General features: G+C 40.8%; 1 protein-coding gene across 1 annotated transcript in view; it reads left to right on the plus strand.

Moving 5' to 3' along the window:
* Nucleotides 1-20567, plus strand: part of GPR176 (G protein-coupled receptor 176) — an 86455-nt gene extending 65888 nt beyond the window's left edge. The window contains exons 2-3 of the mRNA XM_073348814.1: nucleotides 7707-7959; nucleotides 14021-20567. Of these exons, the coding sequence (XP_073204915.1) occupies nucleotides 7707-7959; nucleotides 14021-15131 (1364 nt within the window). The 3' untranslated portion in view covers nucleotides 15132-20567. The remainder of the gene's footprint in view (nucleotides 1-7706; nucleotides 7960-14020) is intronic.
* The last annotated feature ends 1658 nt before the right edge of the window (nucleotides 20568-22225 follow it).

A 22225-nucleotide genomic window follows, 5' to 3' on the forward strand; every position in this document is an offset into this window, starting at 1 on the left:
GCCACAGGCAAACAGCCCAGCAGGAACAGCCACCTTTGAATGTCCCCTTAAGAAAAGCACCCTATTTCAACCAGGTGACTTTGAATGATATCACTCTCCTGACGATAACACAGAGAGATAAAGAACGGATGTTGTTTGAACGCCAGCAAACATTCGCTGCAATGCTTTGTTCTGCAATGATTCCTGACTACGTGCTACTGGCCTGGCGTGGTAAAGTGTCTTACCATGGTGGACAGAATAAGGCTGCCCTCCCCAGAAACCTTTTGCAAAGGCTTTGGGAGTACATCCAGGAGAGCTTTATGGAGATGTCCCTGGAGGATTTCTGCTCCATCCCCAGACACGTTAACAGACTTTTCCAGTAGCTGTACTGGCCGCGAATGCCAGGGAAAATTAATCATTAAACACGCTTGCTTTTAAACTATGTATACTATTTATAAGGATAGACTCGCCAGAAGTCCCTTCTCTGCCTGGCAGGTCCAGGAGACAGCCTTGGGTGGGTTAAGGGGGTACTGGCTCCAGGTCCAGGGTGAGAAACAGTTCCTGGCTGTCGGGAAAACCAGTGTCTCCTTGCTTGCTGTGAGCTATCTACAACCTCGTCATCATCATCTTCCTCATCCCCAAAACCTGCTTCCGTGTTGCCTCCATTTCCATTGAAGGAATCAAACAACACGGTTGGGGCAGTGATAGCTGAATCCCCTAAAATGGCATGCAGCTCATCATAGAAGCGGCATGTTTTGGGCTCTGACCCGGAGCGGCCGTTTGCTTCTCTGGTTTTCTGGTAGGCTTGCCTCAGCTCCTTAAGTTTCATGCGGCACTGCTTCGGGTCCCTGTTATGGCCTCTGTCCTTCATGCCCTGGGAGATTTTGACAAAGGTTTTGGCATTTCGAAAACTGGAACGGAGTTCTGATAGCATGGATTCCCTTCCCCATACAGCGATCAGATCCCGTACCTCCCGTTCAGTCCATGCTGGAGCTCTTTTGCAATTCTGGGACTCCATCATAGTCTCCTCTGCTGATGAGCTCTGCATGGTCACCTCTGCTGATGAGCTCTGCACTCACCTGCAGCTTGCCACGCTGGCCAAACTGGAAATTGAAATTCAAAAGTTCACGGGCCTTTTCCTGTCTACCTGGCCAGTGCATCTGAGTTGAGAGTGCTGTCCAGAGCGGTCACAATGGAGCACTCTGGGATAGCTCCCGGAGGCCAATACTGTCTAATTGCATCCACAGTACCCCAAATTCGACCTGGCAAGGCCGATTTCAGAGCTAATCCTCTTGTCGGGGGTGGAGTAAGAAAATCAATTTTAAGAGCCCTTTAAGTAAAAAAAAAAAAAAAAAAAAAAAAAAGGACTTTGTTGTGTGGACGGGTGCAGGGTTAAATCGATTTAACACTGCTAAATTCTACCTCAACTCCTAGTGTAGACCAGGGCTGAGATACTAGGGTGATAGAGGCTATACAAACACCTAGATAGATGTGCAAACATCACATCTTTATGCCTGATGGAGGAAATGTTACACGTTTTTATTTAAAGACAGCTGTGTACATGAAAGAATTTAAAAACGCATTCCAGTTGCTTGCTGTATTGGAGAGGGATAGAACACAACTGGCATTTTAAATGCAGGCGCAAGCAACAATCATCAATTTGTATGCAAGTTTTAAATCTCTCAGAGTCATGTGTGAACGATAACTGCAAGCACATGAAAAAGAAACAGTATCTTAAAAATAAGGTGTATGTGAATAGAACAGCCTGATTCTTGGAATGAAAAAATAATATTCAAGTTTATAATGAATTTTGCTCAAAAATACAAAAATGAACATCTTGAAACATATTGGAAAGAATTAGATTCACCTACATCGGTGCACACTGTTCTGGAGCTGTTGTATTTTTTTTCTGTACGGGAGCATTTTCTGTTCCCCGTGGTATGGCACTGTGCAGCATCCCAGGAGGATGATCTGATGGTTTTCACAGAAGAAATTAAAAAACAAAACAGGAAAACAACCCAGCTCTTAATCTAGACTGTTTGGGAAAGCAATCCTGTAACAGCCCATGTGGCATGGAGATAGGGAGTTGTGCATCATCTCAGGTGCACAATGAAATATCACAAAGGTGAAATTCTGGCTACATTTAAGTTAGTGGGAGGTTTTCTGTTGACTTAAATGGTCCAAAATTTTACCCTAGATGTGTAAACATAAGTCTCCATCCTGGTTTTTTTGCCACAAGGTTTTAAAATACTCCTCTACACCCCCTGTTGTTGCGTAAGAAAGAAAGAAGTGTGGCATAGGTCAGGGAGAGTGGGTGGTTCTCTTAACTGCTGGTCCTGAAGCAATAATTCCAGTGTGCAGCAGCTATTATGTTTAACATTAGTTTTGCCTCAGATGTCAAAGATCTGCCTACACATACATATAAACTAAAAAGTGAAAAAACAAGAGTTGAAAAAAAGAGTGAAATCAAAATTAATTGGCCATAAATTTAACAGAAGTGTGGTAATGACATTAATGTAAGCAAGCAAGAATTATTATTATTTATTTGTATTGTGATAGTACCTAGGAGCCCTACTCATTATAAAATTAATTGGTTAGGGAATTTAGAAACTTTGCTTTATATTTTCCATATGCAAAGAGGATGCATACTGTCAGTCTACAAGGCTTTTATTTTGATTAAGGAAAAAAAACAGAAAATAAAAAAAATATAAAAAAAAATTTGTTGTTGTGGTTGTTGCTGAAAATTGAAAATTGTTGGTTTTTAAGAGGAGGTATCAATGTTTTCAATGAAATTGTCCAGGGGGGTGGGGGAACCCATTTTCCAACCAGTTCTATTAGCAACCTCAAAGTTTTTGTTACTGTTGTAAAGATACTTACATCCAATAAATTCCACTCTAGGTGGGACGTGAGAGTTCATGAAAGTAAGAAGTAGGAAAAAGAAGTCAGATTTGAAGTGTGTGGGCTTTGTATTGGGAGTTTTGCTTCAATCCTGATCTAGCTAATGTTAACAAAAGTATAATTTGGTATCCAGCTGAAAACTAGATCCATGAGGGTACATTAGCTAAGGTTTCATGAGTAAATCCACAGCGAATAAAGACTTAATTCTGACTTAGTGGCAAAGGTATTTCTTTTAGATGACCATCTCTGGTTTCTATTGTGATCATCTTGCTGGTTGTTAAAGATATTATTCAGAGTTTTACTTATTATTAGAGTTATTACTAAGAGATGTTGTTACAAAATTATCTGTTTGATTTTAATACCTGGATCAACACTTTGAGTCTAGCAAAGACATTTAAGAATGGTGGAGCTTGGTGTGGAAAAAGGTGCGCTGACAACTGAGTTTAATATGTTTCTACCTGTTTCACCACTTTGAATCAGAATGCAACTTTATTGATAATAATAAAAGTTCTGAGTATGTTGCTACCCGTAGATTCCATGAACACGTAAAAATGTTCGCCGGAGTTTGTCGCCTTAGCAGACTATTTTTCAGCGTGATATATTAGCCCATTTTTGTAGTAACTTTTTTTTCTGACTCTACTTCTCTGGGTATTTTCATTATTGTAACTCTGCTTACATTGGTCTCCCTAAAATTTCAGAACAAAAAAAAGTTGGGGTTACCTAAGGCAACCATTTATTACATACAAATACAACATTATGAATAGACAGTGCATAAAGATATTTATTGTATATTAAAATTTGCAGTAGTACAAGTAGATTAACTTTATTTAAATTAGTTTGGCAGACTCTATACTTAATTTTTTTTCTAAATTTAAAGGATCTATTTTTCAGTGAAGCCTGCAGAGGCCAGTGATTACTCATTGTTGCTGGGAAACATTTCCAAAGGCCTGAATGGGAGTTAGGCATCTACCCGTCGTTGAAAGTCACACAGAATGCCAGCAAGGTTGCCAACTAATGCCAGTTGTAGTGGTTGTTTTATTGTAGACATTTGCCCATTAAGAACTACTATCAAACAAGAATTTATATTTCTCCTTTTTAATTAAAATACAGTTTTGTCCTTTCCTCTAACATATTTGAAATCTTAAACAACAATAGGTGACTCGCTATACCAAGGTTGCCATAAGAGATGCCTGTACATTAGTTTAGTACTGAGGGGACAGTGCCATCTGTTGAATCACCAGCACCGCTTCCCATAGAAGTCTCCCATCCAAGAATTGACTAGCACAATCTGGTGTCATTTATTAAATGTGAGCCCAAGGTGGCCTGGCTTATCATCCAAATACCTAGGAAAATAACCTTTGATAGAAAATGTCTATAGTATTTTCAGCTGTAATGACCTGAAACATGGAGCTATAAACCAGCCAGAATACCGATAGTAGTCTGGGATCTTTCACAAATTCCAACAGCTAATGACAGAGGAATGTGGACAAAAAAGGAACAACTCTGGCTATACAAGTATGGAAAAGACTCAAAACACAGACTGCTGTAATGCTAGTTAAATAACTCAGTCACCTAGAACAGTGTCATCCTCTCCCATGAAAATAAATGGATGATGGGTAAGCAAAACTGATATGGAAAACTGTGCAGTTCCCTGTGTAGGCTTTGATTGTCTCCATACTATCAGACTCCTGTGTGGAGTTTTCAGTGCCTTATTTTCTTTGAGGCGAAGGCTTTGTGGCATATGGTGGGAAATCTGCTGATTTCAAGCTATCGGCATGGAGAGCTTGCCACTGCATGCTGATGCCCAATGTCCTAGTCTCCTCTGGTAGCCTGGCTTGCCTAGGAGCTAGTTAACCATGGCTGCAAGTACAAATAAAGTTAAAGCTTCTCTGAGTAGCATTAGTGCCTGATTGATTTTCCATTGAAAAACCCATTGGTTTTGGAGGTATAATATACCCTTTTGAGTGCTTGCACTCAGCTCTGTCCCCAAGCTATGACCCATCGAACACATGTGGCGGTCCAGTTGCATCATGTATAGGTAAAGGATTCCTCCATCTTAGAGAGAGAGGAACGATGCCTTGTGATCTCTACTCCTCCCACTCATCAGCCAGGTTTGGTCAGGACTTGTGCTATTTTCATTTCCTCTATACCTCCCAATGGAGGAAATCATATGACAACTCATGGTTTATAAAACTGACTCCAAGGCTGTCTCTCTAGACTCAGACTGTCCTACTTCATTAGACCTTATGCCACAGGAATATGAAGAATAGCTCAACACTTCTCTAGCAGTGTCTGAACCATAAAAATGTCCGCTAGTTGCTTTTCTTTCTCAGCGTCTTTATTTGTATTCATTCTAACAGAGAGGTGAACCTTGCAGTGATTTAGTGATTTACTGTGAAGAGCTACTAAAGAAATTCAAAATAGGTAAATAGTTTCAATTTACAAACAAAGCCATCAGCTTCTCCCCTGCTCCAGGTCATCATAATAGTATGTTGTTACTGTCTGAAGTGTCCTCCTTTAATAACTGGAGGATAGGAATAACAAGGAATACTTTGTTGAGCAAGTGATATGATTGACTGAATACCTTCTAGTGCTTTCAGAAGCTTTAAACCCAGCTGATTGAATGCTGCTTGGTGAATATTTTATCATGCCCAAGGCACCTGCCAAAACTAGATGAAGATTCTATTTTTAAACACATCAAATAGTAAATACTTAGCTAAATATTTTGTCAGCTACCAAATAGGAATTTGGGTAATAAGAAATACATCATACAATTGATGTAAAATTGAATAAAGAGTTATATTTATTTACTGTAAACCTATACAGCATATCAATGGTGAATATTTCAGAAGTTATACTGTACACTTTTCTGAAACGATACAGTAAAGATACTGGCTAGTTTCTAAAAAGCTAGTTGGCAGAATGAAGCAAGGACTTACACTCAACTAACGGCATTTCTATCTATTTTTTAACACTAGTTGTGATCTCTGGTTGTGCTTTTCCTATTAGGAAATGTTCTCTTTTCTGTAAAAATCTCTCTCTTGCAATCAGTTTGTGCTCAATCTCGTATCTGACATCTTGGTGTGCAGCAGGAGGGATCCAGCACTACGTGCTACAAAGGCAGATTGCTTCCTTTCCCGTTGTGCTGCTGTGAGATTTTAATGTCATGGGTAAGGAGTCCTTCTCTGTACAATGACAGCTGTGGGCCTTTAACAACTTCTTGTGAAACCAATTACCCATTTGGATCGGTTTTGCCTTCAGCAGGGGCAGTGATATTTCTCTGGCCTTCTGTTTTTAGCATATAAATCTTTCTGTGTGTTAGGTGATAAGCTTTGTGGGTGATATTTCAGAGCCACTTTTGAAAAGGTTGGCAAATGCAGCTCTCTAGTTGTAGTGGGTATATGTCTAGTCACTGGGTATATGTGTTCTGTTACTGGTTTTGTTTAAAATTAGGGGAAACATGATGGAATTTTAGGGTCTACAATCATCCTGAAAAATGGCATGCTGCTGCTGTCCCTTCTTCTGACACCAGTGTCCTTTTCTGACACCAGTATAATGCCTCTGTTGAGCAGTAACAAATATCTGGAGCCTTGCAGGTCAGCTTCCCAGTGGAGGAGATATCAGTGACATAGAATTTTGAGTATATGCTAAGTGTAACTTGTTTTATTTATATCCATACACCAATTCTAGAACAAAGGTGGTCAGACAGCATGCACGGCAGTCAGTCCCTTTTTCCAGGAATCTCAGCCCTGCAGCAACACAAGTTACTGCCCCAAGAATTTATTTTAATCAAAGCCAAAGGCAGATAGCAAACTTTTCTGCTGCTCACAGAACTCCCTCTCTTCAGAAGCTACCTCCTACAGAGAACCCTGCCTAAGAAATACTAACAACAGCACAGCATGTCTTCCCAAGACTGAACATTATGTTACACACTACAGAAAAAGAACTTGAAAGACTATGTATAAAAGCACCACTTGGTGACACCTGCCATAACATTATCTATTACTAGTTACTGTCGAGGTTATTCAGGAAGAACTGAGTCTTTGATGTCAGACTTTTTGTGTCAGGAGTAGAGTATGATCAGTGATAAATACTATCTGAACTAATGTTGATTTCTGCCTTTCCTTTTTCTGTTCCTCCCCACACCCTCATCCCACATTTCTCTTCAAACTGTAGAGTATATATATATTGAATATTGGAAAAACTTGGTTGATTTCATCTTGTGTGTTTCTCTTTTTTTCCCTTGGTATAATTAGACATTATTGTCTGTATGGAATCCCATAAATTGAAAAGTAAATGAAGATAAATCTCATTCTTTTGTTGCCTAATACAGGCCTCAATGCACTACTGTAAACTTGTACCAAGGTCTTCAGAGGTAGTAAAAAAGCAGCCTGCTGACCCATTTTCACACCCAGACAAGTAATGTAAAATCAGCTTTACCTGGAATCTTTCTTTTCTTACTCTGTATATCCATCTTTTAAAATACTGTGCGCCAATTTTTTGAAATGTGGGTACCTTAATAGATTTCCATATTTGGATACTCAAAACAAACTGCCCATTTGAAACACTTTTGTGTCAATTTAAGCATCTAAATGCATGGTTTGGTCATCCTATTTAACCACTTACGTTTGGAAATTGAACTCTTTGTGTCCAATTGTGCATACACATAAATACGTGCTCTTGCTCTGCCTATATAATACAAATATTAGGCGGAACCAAAGATATATAGCTAATTCTAAACAAGTGCTTTTATTTGCAGTACTTTGAAACATTCAAATTAGTCAGAAGTATAGATTTGTATTTTGTCTTTTTCTTCCCCCTTTTCCCAGGAAACGTCATGGTGCTGTGGTCGACCTGCAGAACATCAGTATTTAAATCAGTAACAAACCGCTTCATTAAGAACTTGGCCTGCTCTGGGATCTGTGCCAGTCTAGTCTGTGTGCCTTTTGATATTGTCCTTAGTGCTAGTCCACACTGCTGTTGGTGGATCTACACCATGCTCTTCTGTAAAATTGTCAAGTTCTTGCATAAAGTCTTCTGCTCAGTGACCATCCTTAGTTTTCCTGCCATTGCTTTGGACAGGTAAGAAATTAAATTTACTAGCAAAGTGTCCTTGATTTTCTTTATTTCCTTCCCTGCTTAATTACAGACACCTGAATGTTAAATATTGTTTAATGGTGCCTTGTGCCAATATATCAACTGCCTCCACCCCAGCTTTGTGTTCACAAAGTTCAATTTCCTTCCACACAAGTATGGATATAAAGATTAATCTCTGTTGTGTAGAACAGTTTCATTTCAGTTTATCCTGATATCTATGTACTTCACAAAGGGGTTTTGATATGCAGATGTATCTTCAAAGATGCTTCTATCCTCTTATTCCTCCTGTCATTAATCCTTCTTAGTAACAAGTCTTTGGGATGAACAAACTTCTCGGATACTTGTCCATTAACTCACTCATTATGTGATTAATACTTTCTGATCCCACCTATCTTGAGGCAGATCTCTATTAACATGGAAAAGTACAGTTTCACATGAGTGGTTCTGTGAGCAAAATACAAATTTTTGGGTCCAGACTAATGCAAAATTATTATTTGTATTACCATAGTACATAGTAGCCCCAGTCATGGACCAGGACCCATTGTATGAGGCGCTGTACAAACATAAAACAAAAAGATGGTCCCTGCCTCAAAGAGCATACACTCTAAATAGACCAGACAGACCTAGGGTGGGGAACAGGGTACAACGCACAAGCAGAGTGAATGGTGTGATGGCAGCAAATATCATGTTATTTCCACAATTTTCTCACTCTCCTTAGGTAGGTATAGATGGGAGAGGATAAAGTAAATGGAAAGAAAAGGGAAGGGAGGGGGGCACTGAAGGCGAGAGGGTAAGGGGGACAGGGCAGGTAAGAAGGGCAGGTCTGGAGTAAAGCTGAGGTGAAGAGACTGTGAGGGAGGGTGAGGTTGGTGCAAACAGCCAATCAGCACAAGGCAGAGAAAGTACAGTCAACACAAGAGAAAGTTCTCCAAAGCATCAACAGTTCTTGCTTTGGCTGCTTCTTCTCCTACCGGCTGGAGACTCTGACTGGCTCCTCTTGGCAGCTTTCTGCCAGGCCACACAGTAGGCGGGGGGGAGGGGGGCAGCCTGTGGGTCCTAGTGTCCCCCGAGTGAGCAGCTGTCTCCCTGTACAGACCCGGGTCCAACATGGTGTTGGACCAAAACAGAAATATGCAGCGTGTAAGATTAATATTGGGCAGGTTGGTCACATGACATAAGATAAATGGATGTTGCAGCTGCCAGAGTAAAGTAGACTGTCTTGTAAAAATAAGTGTGATACAAGTTAATTGCATAATTAATGCCAACTAAATTGACCTGACATCAAAGTTCTATGTTACTTGCAAGTAATGATCCCTACATTGTATATTGTACGAATGCTGTTTGTGCTAATCTGATAATGGTGTAGTTAACTTGAGTCAGTTCTGTAAGGAACCAAATCATCGATTGACTTCAGCAGGGTTAAACAAGGTATGAATTTCATCCAATACCATTCTATTAATATTGGGCAAAATATTGGATACTGCAGCTATGCCTGGAAGTGCCTCTTTAGCTTTCATTATAATTTCTGTATTTACTGGTCTTTATGATTTGACACTTCCTTCCCTATATGGTGTCTGACTGGGGAGAAGAGAGAATTATCCCTTAGAGTGTTGAGGATCTACTACATCCTGACATTTCAGGCATGATCAAGAGGGAGAACTGTGTTTCACCTAATGCAAACTAAATGCACGAGCCCAAGAAAAACAGAATTTTCAAATGGGGAAAAGTGATTGGCCCATAACTGTTACAGCACTAGTGTGCATCAGGATAATACATACAAGTAAACATAGGGATCAATCCTGCAGGGCTTCTGCCATCAGAGCTCACATTGATTTTTTAGTAGGAGATACAGACAGCCACTCACACAGGGCTTGGCAGGCTTGGTGCAAAATTTATATGCCTATTGTTCCATTATATACATCCCTGTTTTGAAGGGTTTAGCTTTGTAATTATAATTTGCTACTTTGGGTTTCATTAAAAAGTTTGCACCTTGTTTGAGCAAATCTGGCTGAGTTTCAAGAGCACTTGGACTGATTAACGGTGGGGTGGAAATCACTAGAAACTCAAGTGAGTTTTCCTTTGAGTTTTTGATGTTCAAACTCTGAGCTCAAAAGGAAACTCAGGATGGGAACTCACCTCAACTAATTAAGAAGAAGTTTACAGGAAGCCCTATGAACCAAACTGGTGGTGTTTTGAACAACTCTATTTGACTAGACACATTTCCTCTTTACTATTCACAACTTAAGGATGGTGTTAGCTAAACCCAGTTCCTGCACTCTTGGTTTGTTCTGGTTTGAAGAGAGACTGAAAAAGAATTGTACTTTTCTCTTTAAACAAAAGGGGCTGGATGGGGCTGATCATTAAAACCTCTTGTTTTGTAGTTCCCTAGGCTTCATTAATTACTTGTGCCCCTGGCAAGATACTGTATGGACACTTTACAATGACTACTCTGTATACAAAACTGTTGTATCCAGTCAAACTAATCTTCATGGAGGGAGGCTTCTATCCAAGGTTGGTCTGCTATCAGCAATTTCAGCTTCTAATAGCATCTCTAGCAGTAAAAGCCATAAGGCATATCTGTGGTATCATGAGATGCTTTTGAAGTCTGATAGGTATTTTTATATTTACTAATTGGCTGGAGCTTACATTGAAGCTATTGTTCATCTCTAACATCTTCAAGGAAGAGGATGTGGGGGTTTGCATGGCAAATTATTGAGTTGAGAAATATTCAAGATTCATATTCAAGCATCAGTATCTCAAACAAAAAACACTATACAGCTATCTGCGACCCTATAAGCAACAGGCACCATGGTCACCAGTGAAACTGCATACTATGTGGGCCTCAGTAATAATATTCATGCCCTTCAGCATCAAAAAGCACAAGCCCCTACCACTTGATAAGGAGAATCCCTATGATTAGAAATAAGTCACCTAAAGGACAATAACACCACAAATACATGAGCAGATCCTGATTTTTAAAAGCTCAAACATCCACATCTGCAAGCAAAAAAGAATATGAATTTGAGCATGTAATTGGTTCAGTTACCACAGATGGATGTGCAAATTGCTAGGTATATTTATAACTATCCATTTACTGATGGCCCTGGGCACCACAACTTTTGAAAATCAAATCCACATTATTTTCTACAGTAGAGGGACACATGCAGTGCTACATACATTGCACCTAGATGCAGAAATCATACTGTACTGACAGGGCCTTGTACTTAAGCACCAACCATACTACAAAGCAAAATGTTTTAAAAAATTCTTGTACCTGTTTTTCATGCACATGCCAAGTAAAATTATATCCAATTTATTTTTAGTGCTCTCTCTTGAAGAGTAGAGCTAAGACTCCAGAATTTTACAGCATTTATAGACATCATGCTTGCTTACACAAGGTGACTTACCACAGCCAAAAGCATGTATGCAACAGGACTCTCACTTCACTGACTTGCATGCCACATGCCACCAACTACTGCAACCATTCTCCAATCATATCAGCCAGGTATATTGTATTGCTGCTTACAATTACATTTTGTTTAGAAACAACATCCGAAGATATTCAGGATGAAGACATTGATGGTGCATTAGATTACTGATCTGGCAAAATCTATCCACATTTCTTATTGCCCTACATACAAATGTTGGGATTATTCTGTCCCTGTTTGTGACCTCTGACACTTTGGTTTTGGGGGTTTTTTTTGGTGCTAAGTACTTTGGGAGGTAATCCGTCATAGGATATCCTTCAGATTAAATTGAGACTCTGGCGTTTTGAATGAACATAAATGTGCCTCAGTCATTATTATTCTTTTTTCTGAATATGACCAGTGCAATGTGCATGGAGGTACGAAAATTATGAGAGAGCCACTTGGAAGTTTCAAGACCAGTATAAGATATTTTTAATGAATATAAATCCAGACAAAAATGTAATATAATCCTGGGTACGGTAGGGATAGCTATTGGCTGATCATTGACATGTGCTTCATAGAATCATAGAATATCAGGGTTGGAAGGGACCTCAGGAGGTCATCTAGTCCAACCCCCTGCTCAAAGCAGGACCAATCCCCAACTAAATCATCCTAGCCAGGGCTTTGTCAAGCCTGACCTTAAAAATATCTAAGGAAGGAGATTCCACCCCCCCCCAGGTAACGCATTCCAGTGTTTCACCACCCTCCTAGTGAAAAAGTTTTTCCTAATATCCAACCTAAACCTCCCCCACTGCAACTTGAGACCATTACTCCTTGTTCTGTCATCAGCTACCACCGAGAATAGTCTAGATCCATCCTCTTTGGAACCCCCTTTCAGGTAGTTGAAAGCACCTATCAAATCCCCTCTCATTCTTCTCTTCTGCAGACTAAACAATGCCAGTTCCCTCAGCCTCTCCTCATAAGTCATGTGTTCCAGTCCCCTAATCATTTTTGTTGCCCTCCACTGGACTCTTCCCAATTTTTCCACATCCTTCTTGTAGTGTGGGGCCCAAAACTGGACACAGTACTCCAGATGAGGCCTCACCAATGTCGAATAGAGGGGAACGATCACGTTCCTCGATCTGCTGGCAATGCCCCTACCTATACATCCCAAAATGCCATTGGCCTTCTTGGCAACAAGTGCACACTGATGACTCATATCCAGCTTCTCGTCCACTGTAACCCCTAGGTCCTTTTCTGCAGAACAGCTGCCGAGCCATTCGGCCCCTAGTCTGTAGCGGTGCATGGGATTCTTCCGTCCTAAGTGCAGGACTCTGCACTTGTCCTTGTTGAACCTCATCAGATTTCTTTTGGCCCAATCCTCTAATTGGTCTAGAGCCCTCTGTATCCTATCCCTACCCTCCAGCGTATCTACTTCTCCTCCCAGTTTAGTGTCATCTGCAAATTTGCTGAGGGTGCAATCCACACCATCCTCCAGATCATTTATGAAGGTGTGGATCTTCAGTCCTGTTCTAGAGCTAGACCTATAAAGCCAGACTCTTGTTTAAGAGAAAGCAGAAACTGGTAGTCATTTGGCAACCCACATCATACTCAAACAGCTACCAAAACACTATCCTCATCTCCCTCCGTCAAGCCAGGAGACTGGCTTATAAACTGGAGTACACTTATAAAGTTTGCAGATGATACCAAGCTGGGAGGGATTGCAAGTGCTTTGGAGGATAGAATTAAAATTCAAAGTGATCTGGACAAACTGGAGAAATGGTCTGAAGTAAAAAGGATAAACTTCAATAAGGACAAATGCAAAGTACTCCATTTAGGACAGAACAATCAGTTGCACACATACAAAATGGGAAATGACTGCCTTGGAAGGAGTACTGTGGAAAAGGATCTGGTGGTCATAGTGAACCACAAGCTAAATATGAGTCAACAGTGTAATGCTGTTGCAAAAAAAGCAAACATCATTTTGGGATGTATTAGCAGGAGTGTTGTAAGCAAGACACGAGAAGTAATTCTTCCACTGTACTCTGCGCTGATTAGGGCTCAAGTGGAGTATTGTGTCCAGTTCTGGGCTGCACATTTCAGGAAGGACGTGGACAAATTGGAGAGAGCCCAGAGAAAAGCGACAAACTAGAAAACATGACCTATGAGGGAAGATTGAAAAAACTGGGTTTGTTTAGTCTGGAAAAGAGAAGACTGATGGGGGACATGATAACAGTTTTCAAGTACATAAAAGGTTGTTACGAGGAGGAGAGAGAAAAATTGTTTTTCTTAACCTCTGAGGATAGGACAAGAAACAATGGGCTTAAATTGCAGCAAGGGAGGTTTAGGTTGGACATTAGGAAAAACTTCCTAACTGTCAGCATGGTTAAGCACTGGAATACATTGCCTAGGGAGATTGTGGAATCTCCAGCATTGGAGATTTTTAAGAGCAGGTTAGACAAATACCTGTCAGGAATGGTCTAGATAATACTTAATTCTGCCATGAGTGCAGGGGACTGGACTAGATGACCTCTCAAGGTCCCTTCCAGTTCTAGGACTCTTTGATTCTCTGACTGTGTGATCCCAAACAATCAATACATATATTCACATCTCTTTAAACTGTCCTTGTTTTTTGGCAGGTACTACTCAGTTTTATACCCATTGGAAAGAAAGATCTCTGATGCGAAGTCTCGAGACCTGGTTATCTACATCTGGGCCCATGCCGTGGTGGCCAGCATTCCTGTATTTGCTGTGACTAATGTGTCTGATATTTATGCCATGTCCACCTGCACAGGATCCTGGAGCTACTCCCTAGGCCACTTGGTGTATGTTATTATTTATAACATCACCACTGTTATTGTACCGGTGGCTGTGGTGTTTTTCTTTATGATTCTTATCCGCAGAGCACTGAGTGCTAGCCAAAAGAAAAAAGTCATCATAGCTGCCTTAAGAACGCCTCAGAATACTATTTCTATTCCCTATGCCTCCCAGAGAGAAGCTGAGCTTCATGCCATGCTGCTCTCCATGGTTATGATCTTTATTTTCTGTAGCGTTCCCTACGTGACTCTGATGATTTACCGTACCATACTCAACATATCAGATATTTCAATCTTCTTGTTCCTCACTGCCATCTGGTTGCCTAAAGTCTCCCTGCTAGCCAATCCTTTGCTCTTTTTGACTGTAAACAAATCTGTACGGAAGTGCTTAGTGGGGACAATAGTGCAGCTACACCGGAGGTATAGTAGGAGGAACATTATCAGCTCTGGGAGTGTTGCAGATACCAACTTGGAGCCCAATGTCCGCTCTGGTAGCCAGCTTCTGGAGATGTTTCACATTGGGCAGCAGCAAATTTTTAAGCCAACTGAGGATGATGAGGAGAATGAAACAAAATCCATTGGTTCTGGTGACTTTCAGCGGAAGGAAATCCCTACCACCAGTTTAGAGGTAGAACAGACGTTCGTTCAGAAATGTCTACAACACACCATTGCAGACTCGGCTGCTCAGGTGGCTCCTGCCATGCCAACAGAAGGCGAGCTGGTCAATGATAAATATTCAATGCAGTTTGGCTTTGGACCTTTTGAGTTGCCTCCACAGTGGCTCTCAGAAAATCGGAATAGTAAGAAGCGACTGCTGCCTCCCTTGGGGAATACCCCTGAAGAGCTCATCCAGACAAAGCAGCCCAAGTGTAAAGCAGAAAGAAAAATCAGCAGGAACAATAAAGTTAGTATCTTTCCCAAAGTGGATTCCTAGTAGGAGCAGGAGCTATGAATAACAAAGGAAGGCCACTTTCTACAGTACGCGATCCCATGGATCATTGTTATGCTGAAATTTGTTACAGGCTGATTTTTGTGCCAAATACATAAAAACAAAAGGGAAACATATAACAGAAGTGTTCCTTATGAATGTGTTTTCATCAAATATCTACTGGTGTCATTCCTGCTTTATTTGTGAAATCCAGACTGTAGTACAGGTCTGATTCACTTCCAAAGGGTATGTATGGCTTTGTGTACATTTCCTGTGAAACTTTCATGTTGCGGTCTGGCAGTTGGTTTACTGGGCACTCCAGTGTTTAGTAAAATGAAAACATAACTATTCTGTGTTGCAGCAGCAAGCCAATAGGCAGGACTTCAGGGAGCACAAAATGGAGGCAAAATAGGTAGGCCATGCCCCTTCTACACAAAAATGGACAGAGCAAGTTTCTGAGGGTTTCATTAATGAAATATAAAAAGATGCCCTTTCTCTTTAGCTGATCTCTTACAGCAAAGTAAAAAAATTGCCATGTCAGCCCCTAGGTTTCTTATGCATGTTACTCTTCTCTTCCTTTTGTAGCCCAGTTATTTTCTCAGTTAAAGTATGCTCACTTTTGGCCTAAAAAGGATCAATTAGCAGAGAAAGCCCAATTGCTGGTGTAGGAGGCCCCCCCAGATTGTTTAGAAATTAACAGAAAAAAACTTATAAAATAGCCATTTCCTCCCTTTAAAAACAAATGCATTTCCTGTAGTTTAATGAAAAGTAGACTGTAGTCCATGTGATACAGTTTCTTCCCAAAGGAGCATGCATAGATGTGCCTAGGGCATGAGCCAATGGCAGTTAGATCCCATGGTGATGTGCATGGTGCATATGCCTACTGGGTGCATGATTTTGGCATGCTGTAAATAGCCAGAGTCCTGGGTAAATATGTGGTCTGCTTGTGCCCTTTTCTTTTGACTGTTTTGTGAAAACACAAGGCATTACCTTTATTTGCCTGCATTTCTCAAGGTGCAGAAATTGTAATACCTTTTTAAAAAGTGATGTTGCAGCAAGCTGATGGTTAGCCTCCGAACAGAATAAATGTAAGTGCCATTCTTTACTCTTGGCGGGAGTAGGGAGACAGCACAACCCCTAAATTTCCTTTTAGTGGTGGGCATAAACCCCAAATACTCTAATTGTAATTTACACCACTCATCTCATACTAGATCGGGGTGGCCAACCTGAGGCTGAGAAGGAGCCAGAATTTACCAATGTACGTTGCCAAAGAGCCCAGTAATACGTCAGCAGCCCCCGATTAGCTTCTCCCCTCCCCCGCTCCCAGTGCCTCCCGCCCATCATCAGCCCCATCGATTAGCACCTTCCCCACCCTCCCCGCACCTCCCGATCAGCTGTTTCGTGGTGTGCAGGAGGCTCGGGGGAAGGAGGAGAGAGGAGCGAGGGCATGGCAGGCTCAAGGGAGGAGGCAGGAAGGGGAGGAGTGTGGGCAGGGCCTGTGGCAGAGCCAGGGGTTGAGCAGTGAGCACCCCCTGGCACATGGGAAAGTTGGCACCTGTAGCTCCAGCCCCGCAGTCGGTGCCTATACAAGGAGCCGCATATTAACTTCTGAAGAGCCGCATGTGGCTCCGGGGCCACAGGTTGGCCACCCGGTACTAGATCATCCAATATATGACTTTCACAGCAGATTTCCACACCTGGTGCCTAAATCCTTTGTGAATCAGAACCAAACTGTCCATTCTATCAAAAAGCTAGTCTATCTAGGAGTGCTCAGGCATTGTACTGTAGCTCACCTACCTTCTTGATTACAGATGTATTGTTTTGCGTATCTTGAATGTGAATTTTAAACTGTGACAGTCTGTAAGACAAACTTAAAACTACTGTACCCCTGGAACTTTAATCCTTGTTCAGTTGCAGGTGGCCCTTCCTTTCTTCCATTTCTGTATTTGCTGTTGTCTCACACTGTAGTTTATCAAAAGCACAGATTGATGATACCCTAGTACTCTTTGTGCGCACTTGTTCTCAGTTTGTAGTTTAGATCTTTGGTGCATGCCAAGCCCTCACCTGTAGCCTACTGCCTGTTTAGTAAATAGTTTTCTTTAAAACGTAGAGGTGAAGACTCTTGTCTAGTTTAAAATAACTTGCCAAATCTGACCAGCCCAGTGTTAAAAGAAAGAAAGAATTCTGCCTAGGCAGAGAATGATGAATAACTGTTCTTCCTCAGACACATCTGAAGCACGACTGTGGTTTCAGATGAAGCTAAGGGTGATTCATGTCTACTAGTCACTCAAAGCAAACATTTTAACAAAAATGTGAAGAGTGGTTTTTAAACTCCATTGTAAACAATGTTTCTCGTCCTCTCCTTTTAGGTTGTTGCTATGCAAGTTTAGGGGTTCTCAGTCTGGGGGCCACAACCGCAGATGGATCACAGACAGGTCACAACCACCCTGCCCTTTCCATTTAGCAATATGGGAATGGGGTCTGGCTAGTGGAAGGGAGTGGAAGGTCTCAGGATGGAAAATGTTGAGAATCACTGTTGCTAGTTATTTTTTGTAAGTGTTGATAAAATATTGCAACGGAATATGTGTTTGTTTTTTCAGAGTTACTAGATCAGCAGCCTTTATTAACAACATATCTGAAAAAGAAAGCTGTCAGCTACTGCATCTTCCTTATAAGCTTTTGGTTAAATTAAACATTTGTGGTCTGCTTCCTAGTAGGCATGAGCCAAAGCCAGCAGTCTTCATCTGAAGCTTTCCCCTTTCTCCAAACTTTGGGTCTTCAGAATGGAACCCAGCTGTGAACCTCCCTTGAAAAAACAAAGCCACCCTTGGTTTTGCCCATTCTTGCTTTCATGTTCAATAGAACAATGATAAACATAGAGTCAAATTCAATAGACTTACACCAGGTATGAATTTGGCCTTTTTAATCCTAAATTGTTTTGGAGGGTGACAGGTTTGGTTGTTTTTTATGATGAAGACAAACATATGTTTCCATTCACATTGAATGTATTTAGAAGCTGGCATGTATTTTTTTCAAACTGCCACTTGGGACACTGCATTGTTTCAGGAAACAAATTTGATTAGGATGCATTTTTTTTACACTTTAAGAATTGCTTTGGAATATAAATGATAGCTGGAAGCGTTTTATTTTAGTCATTTTTGCAGCAGAGTTTATCCATTTGAACTTCTGTGAGAATCAGAGAAATGTATGAAAGCACATCTTTTGTGTTCAGAGAAGGAATGAGCCCCTGGATAGAGCATAATACGGATGCTTTAGTCAGATTATAAGCAACCAACCCTCTGATAGAACTGTAGTCAAAGAACAATACATCATTCAGATGAGTGACAATGAGCTACGGAATATTTCACTTTTAGGGTGCTGGTTTAAACTCATGATAGATCACTAGTAACTGTCATTATCATCATAGGGCTTGTCACTACATTCCTTCACCAGGGTGCCTCCTAAATGTCGGAGCAGGCTCATGCATTTACCTAAGGCTCTGCTCTGCACTGCCCAGGTGTTCCACCACACTATTCCAGTCATGAGAGTCTCAGATCTCCAGAAGAGCCCCAGATAGTCGACCTCTTCTAGGGTTGTCAACAAACACAAAAAGAAATTAACACATACCTGTGATAGTTCTTGGGGTACCCAGGACTGTGAGTCACCTTGTTACCCCCCTGCCTCCAGCATGAGAGAGACTTGCTTATACTTATCTGGGTATCAGTCCCTGACACCACCAGCCTGTTAGCCACCCAAGCACTCTCCTCTGGGCTGTAGTGTCCAGCCCTTTATCCACTAAACACTCACAGAATACCAGGTCTGCTGTCCCCAGAGGGTCAGTATACATACCAGTTGTATGATTCAACTCAGGACGAGCACCTTGCTTAATACTCCAGCACTGAGATTACTCCTGGGGAATTCTGCACCACTGTGCATGTGCAGAATTCATGTTCCCTGCAGAAAAATGACTTCCTATTCCTTTTAAGCTCTTCCCTCCAAGTCTGATATCTTTCACAAGAATAGCAGAGTGGGGCCGTCTGAGCCCACAATAGCTCATTAACCTTGTGTTGCCCTGTGTAGGGTTTGTATACCCCATCACAGGCTGTTTGTTTGCTTATGTACGACTTCTAGCTGTGCAATATGCTCTCTGGTAACCTGCTATGAAGAAAGAGCTAATGATCAAGAGTTCTACCTTCTGATCATCAAATCAAAGTGGGAGGGGGGACCCAAACACCCATTGCCATACTGATCATTGGGGAAAGTAAAGGAAATTGAATGATGGAAAAAGAAGGAAGAAAAGACTGAGGTAATTTGGGCAGGTAAAGAGACTGGAAGATAACCTTCTCCCTTTAAGAATACTGTTATAACCCTATAGAAGAAAGAACACAGAAAAATCACTCATAATAACTCATAATGTACAGAAAAATAAATCTTTTACAAGTAAAAGTACAGATTAGAAAACAATGTCAATTTCCTGTACCCAAGTACCCCTGAAAATAATGTAATATTTAAATAACATATGGGTTTAAAACAAAGCAATTATTCAGCATTGTAGTGCTGCATTGGTTGACTCCTCTGGCAACAATGGATTTTGATTGCATAGCAGGATACGCTTACATAGAAAGCCAGGAGTCTTGTAGTACATGAGAACATTTAGTTGTTCTGAAGTTGTACTAATTTAATGTATGCACTTGATTTTTAATATATATTTATACACACATGTACCTGTATGTATATTTTGCAGATAAAAAGCTGTCAGGTTTGCTCTACTCTGATATTTGTCCCCTTTTATAATCCTTTTCTCTGGTCAACACTAAAGGTCTGCTTTCAAGTAGTTTAATAATCAGTTTCTAAGGGGTTGTTGTAACCTTGTTTTGTATCTGGAATACACCACAAGATTTGAATTCCCAGTTTAATTAATCTTGTGATGTTTGGGGCTATTATGCCAAACCCTAAAACAATAAGACAAAAAATATTGTTACTTTTTAAGTTGCTAGCTTAACATTTAAAGTTGTATATCAAGTAACACTACAGTTTAAAAACAAAAAAACTAAGCAACAGAAAGTAATGGAAATGAAAGGCTGAGGGAAAGCTGACAATGTATTCAAATATTCATAGTTTACACAACATCTGGAATAAATGCATCTGCACCCTTGTTTCCTGTCTTCCTCTTGCTTCACCTGCCTTGCAGAGCTTTAGAATTCTGTAGGGTGTGCAGCTCCCTGTCTTGCTGTGTCCTGAAGAACTTGCTGTGTCCTGAAGAAGCTTCTCACAGCTCCCATCTCCACTCCTTGCACGGCATGGCTCTTACAAAGCATGCAAGAGAGCATATCGACTTTGCAAAGTGGATTATAAAGAGCTTTTTAAAAGTAGCCTCTTTCTCTCTACTAGGTTTTAACGGCATATCTTTAGGTATGTATGGTTTAAAGTGTTACAGTCAAGCTTTTATTTTTTTAAAGCTAAAGAGCACTCATGAAAAGGTAAGAGACTGTATGATTTCAATAAAACTCATTTGTAAGGAGCCATAACTTAATGGTTCAGCTGACTGCCTTCAGACTTTCAAAATAAAAAGAGTATACCTGAAAAGCATTTTATTTAATTTGAAAAATACTTTTTTCTATGTAAAATTAGGGGTTATTAAAATAAAATAGGTGTTATAAATAAGTTATAGTGGTATCTGTACCTATGGAAATGCTGCTTTGGGACTAGTCATAGTAATCTTTAATAACCTATAATTCAAGGACACATCAATTTTCTTCATACAGAAAAAAAACTAAAACCCAAAAGCCTGGGTGCTAATCTGCAATAAAACTTTGACATCTGAACAAAATTAAACAAACCCACTCCCCCAGTAACTTGAACCCTGTTCTGTACAACTCTGAATACACAAGCTCTTCTACTTGAACTGAAAAAAAGCTGCAGCCTCCCTCCTGTTCCCTGGAGGCCAGAGAGAGAGAGGAACAGCAGGGGTGCTGCCAAGAAAGATCTTCATTTCTTGTCAATTTTAAAGCTTCTAAACCAGACGAGGTCAGTGAAGAGTTCTGAAAGATTGATTTTTCTGGTTACTTAGCAACACCAAAAATGTGGAATCTAATAACATTTCATTGCTCCTTGAGCTCCTCTTCTGCATACTCCGCGCTTAGCACTTAGAGGCTTTCCAAACACTGATTTGCTCTTCTCCCAGACACTACTCTGAGGTAGGTGCCAGCAGGTATTATGGCACCTTAAAGACTAACAGATATATTTGAGCATAAGCTTTCATGGGTAAAAACCTCACTTCTTTAGATTCATGGAGTGAAAGTTACAGATGAAGACATAAATATACTGACACATGAAGAGAAGGGAGTTACCTCACAAGTGGAGAACCAGTGTTGACAGGGCCAATTCGATCAGAGTGGATATAGTCCACTCCCAACCATAGATGAGGAGGTGTCAATTCCAAGAGAGGCAAAGCTGCTTCTGTAATAAGCCAGCCAATCCCAGTCCCTATTCAAGCCCAAATTAATGGTGTTAAATTTGCAAATGAATTTTAGTTCTGCTGTTTCTCTTTGAAGTCTGTTTCTGAAGTTTTTTTGTTCAAGTACAGCTACTTTCAAATCTGTTATAGAATGTCCAGGAAGATTGAAGTGTTCTTCCACTGGCTTTTGTGTGTTACCATTTCTGATATCTGATTTGTGTCCATTTATCCTTTTATGTAGGGACTGTCTGGTTTGGCCAATGTACATGGCAGAGAGGCATTGCTGGCACATGATGGCATATATAACATTAGTAGACATGCAGGTGAATGAGCCTCTGATGGTGTGGCTGATGTGGTTGGGTCCTCTGATGGTGTCACTAGAGTAGATATGGGGACAGAGTAGGCAACGAGATTTGCTACAGGGATTGGTTCCTGGGTTAGTGTTTCTCTGGTGTGGTGTGTAGTTGCTGGTGAGTATTTGCTTCAGGTTTGGGGGCTGTCTGTAAGCGAGGACTGGCCTGTCTCCCAAGGTCTGTGAAAGTGAAGGATCGTTTTCCAGGATAAGTTGTAGATTGTTGATAATGTGCTGGAGAGGTTTTAGCTGGGGGCTGTACGTGATGGCTAGTGGTGTTCTGTTATTTTC

Source organism: Lepidochelys kempii, chromosome 6 (genome assembly GCF_965140265.1).
Source record: "Lepidochelys kempii isolate rLepKem1 chromosome 6, rLepKem1.hap2, whole genome shotgun sequence".
Taxonomy (NCBI): domain Eukaryota; kingdom Metazoa; phylum Chordata; order Testudines; family Cheloniidae; genus Lepidochelys; species Lepidochelys kempii.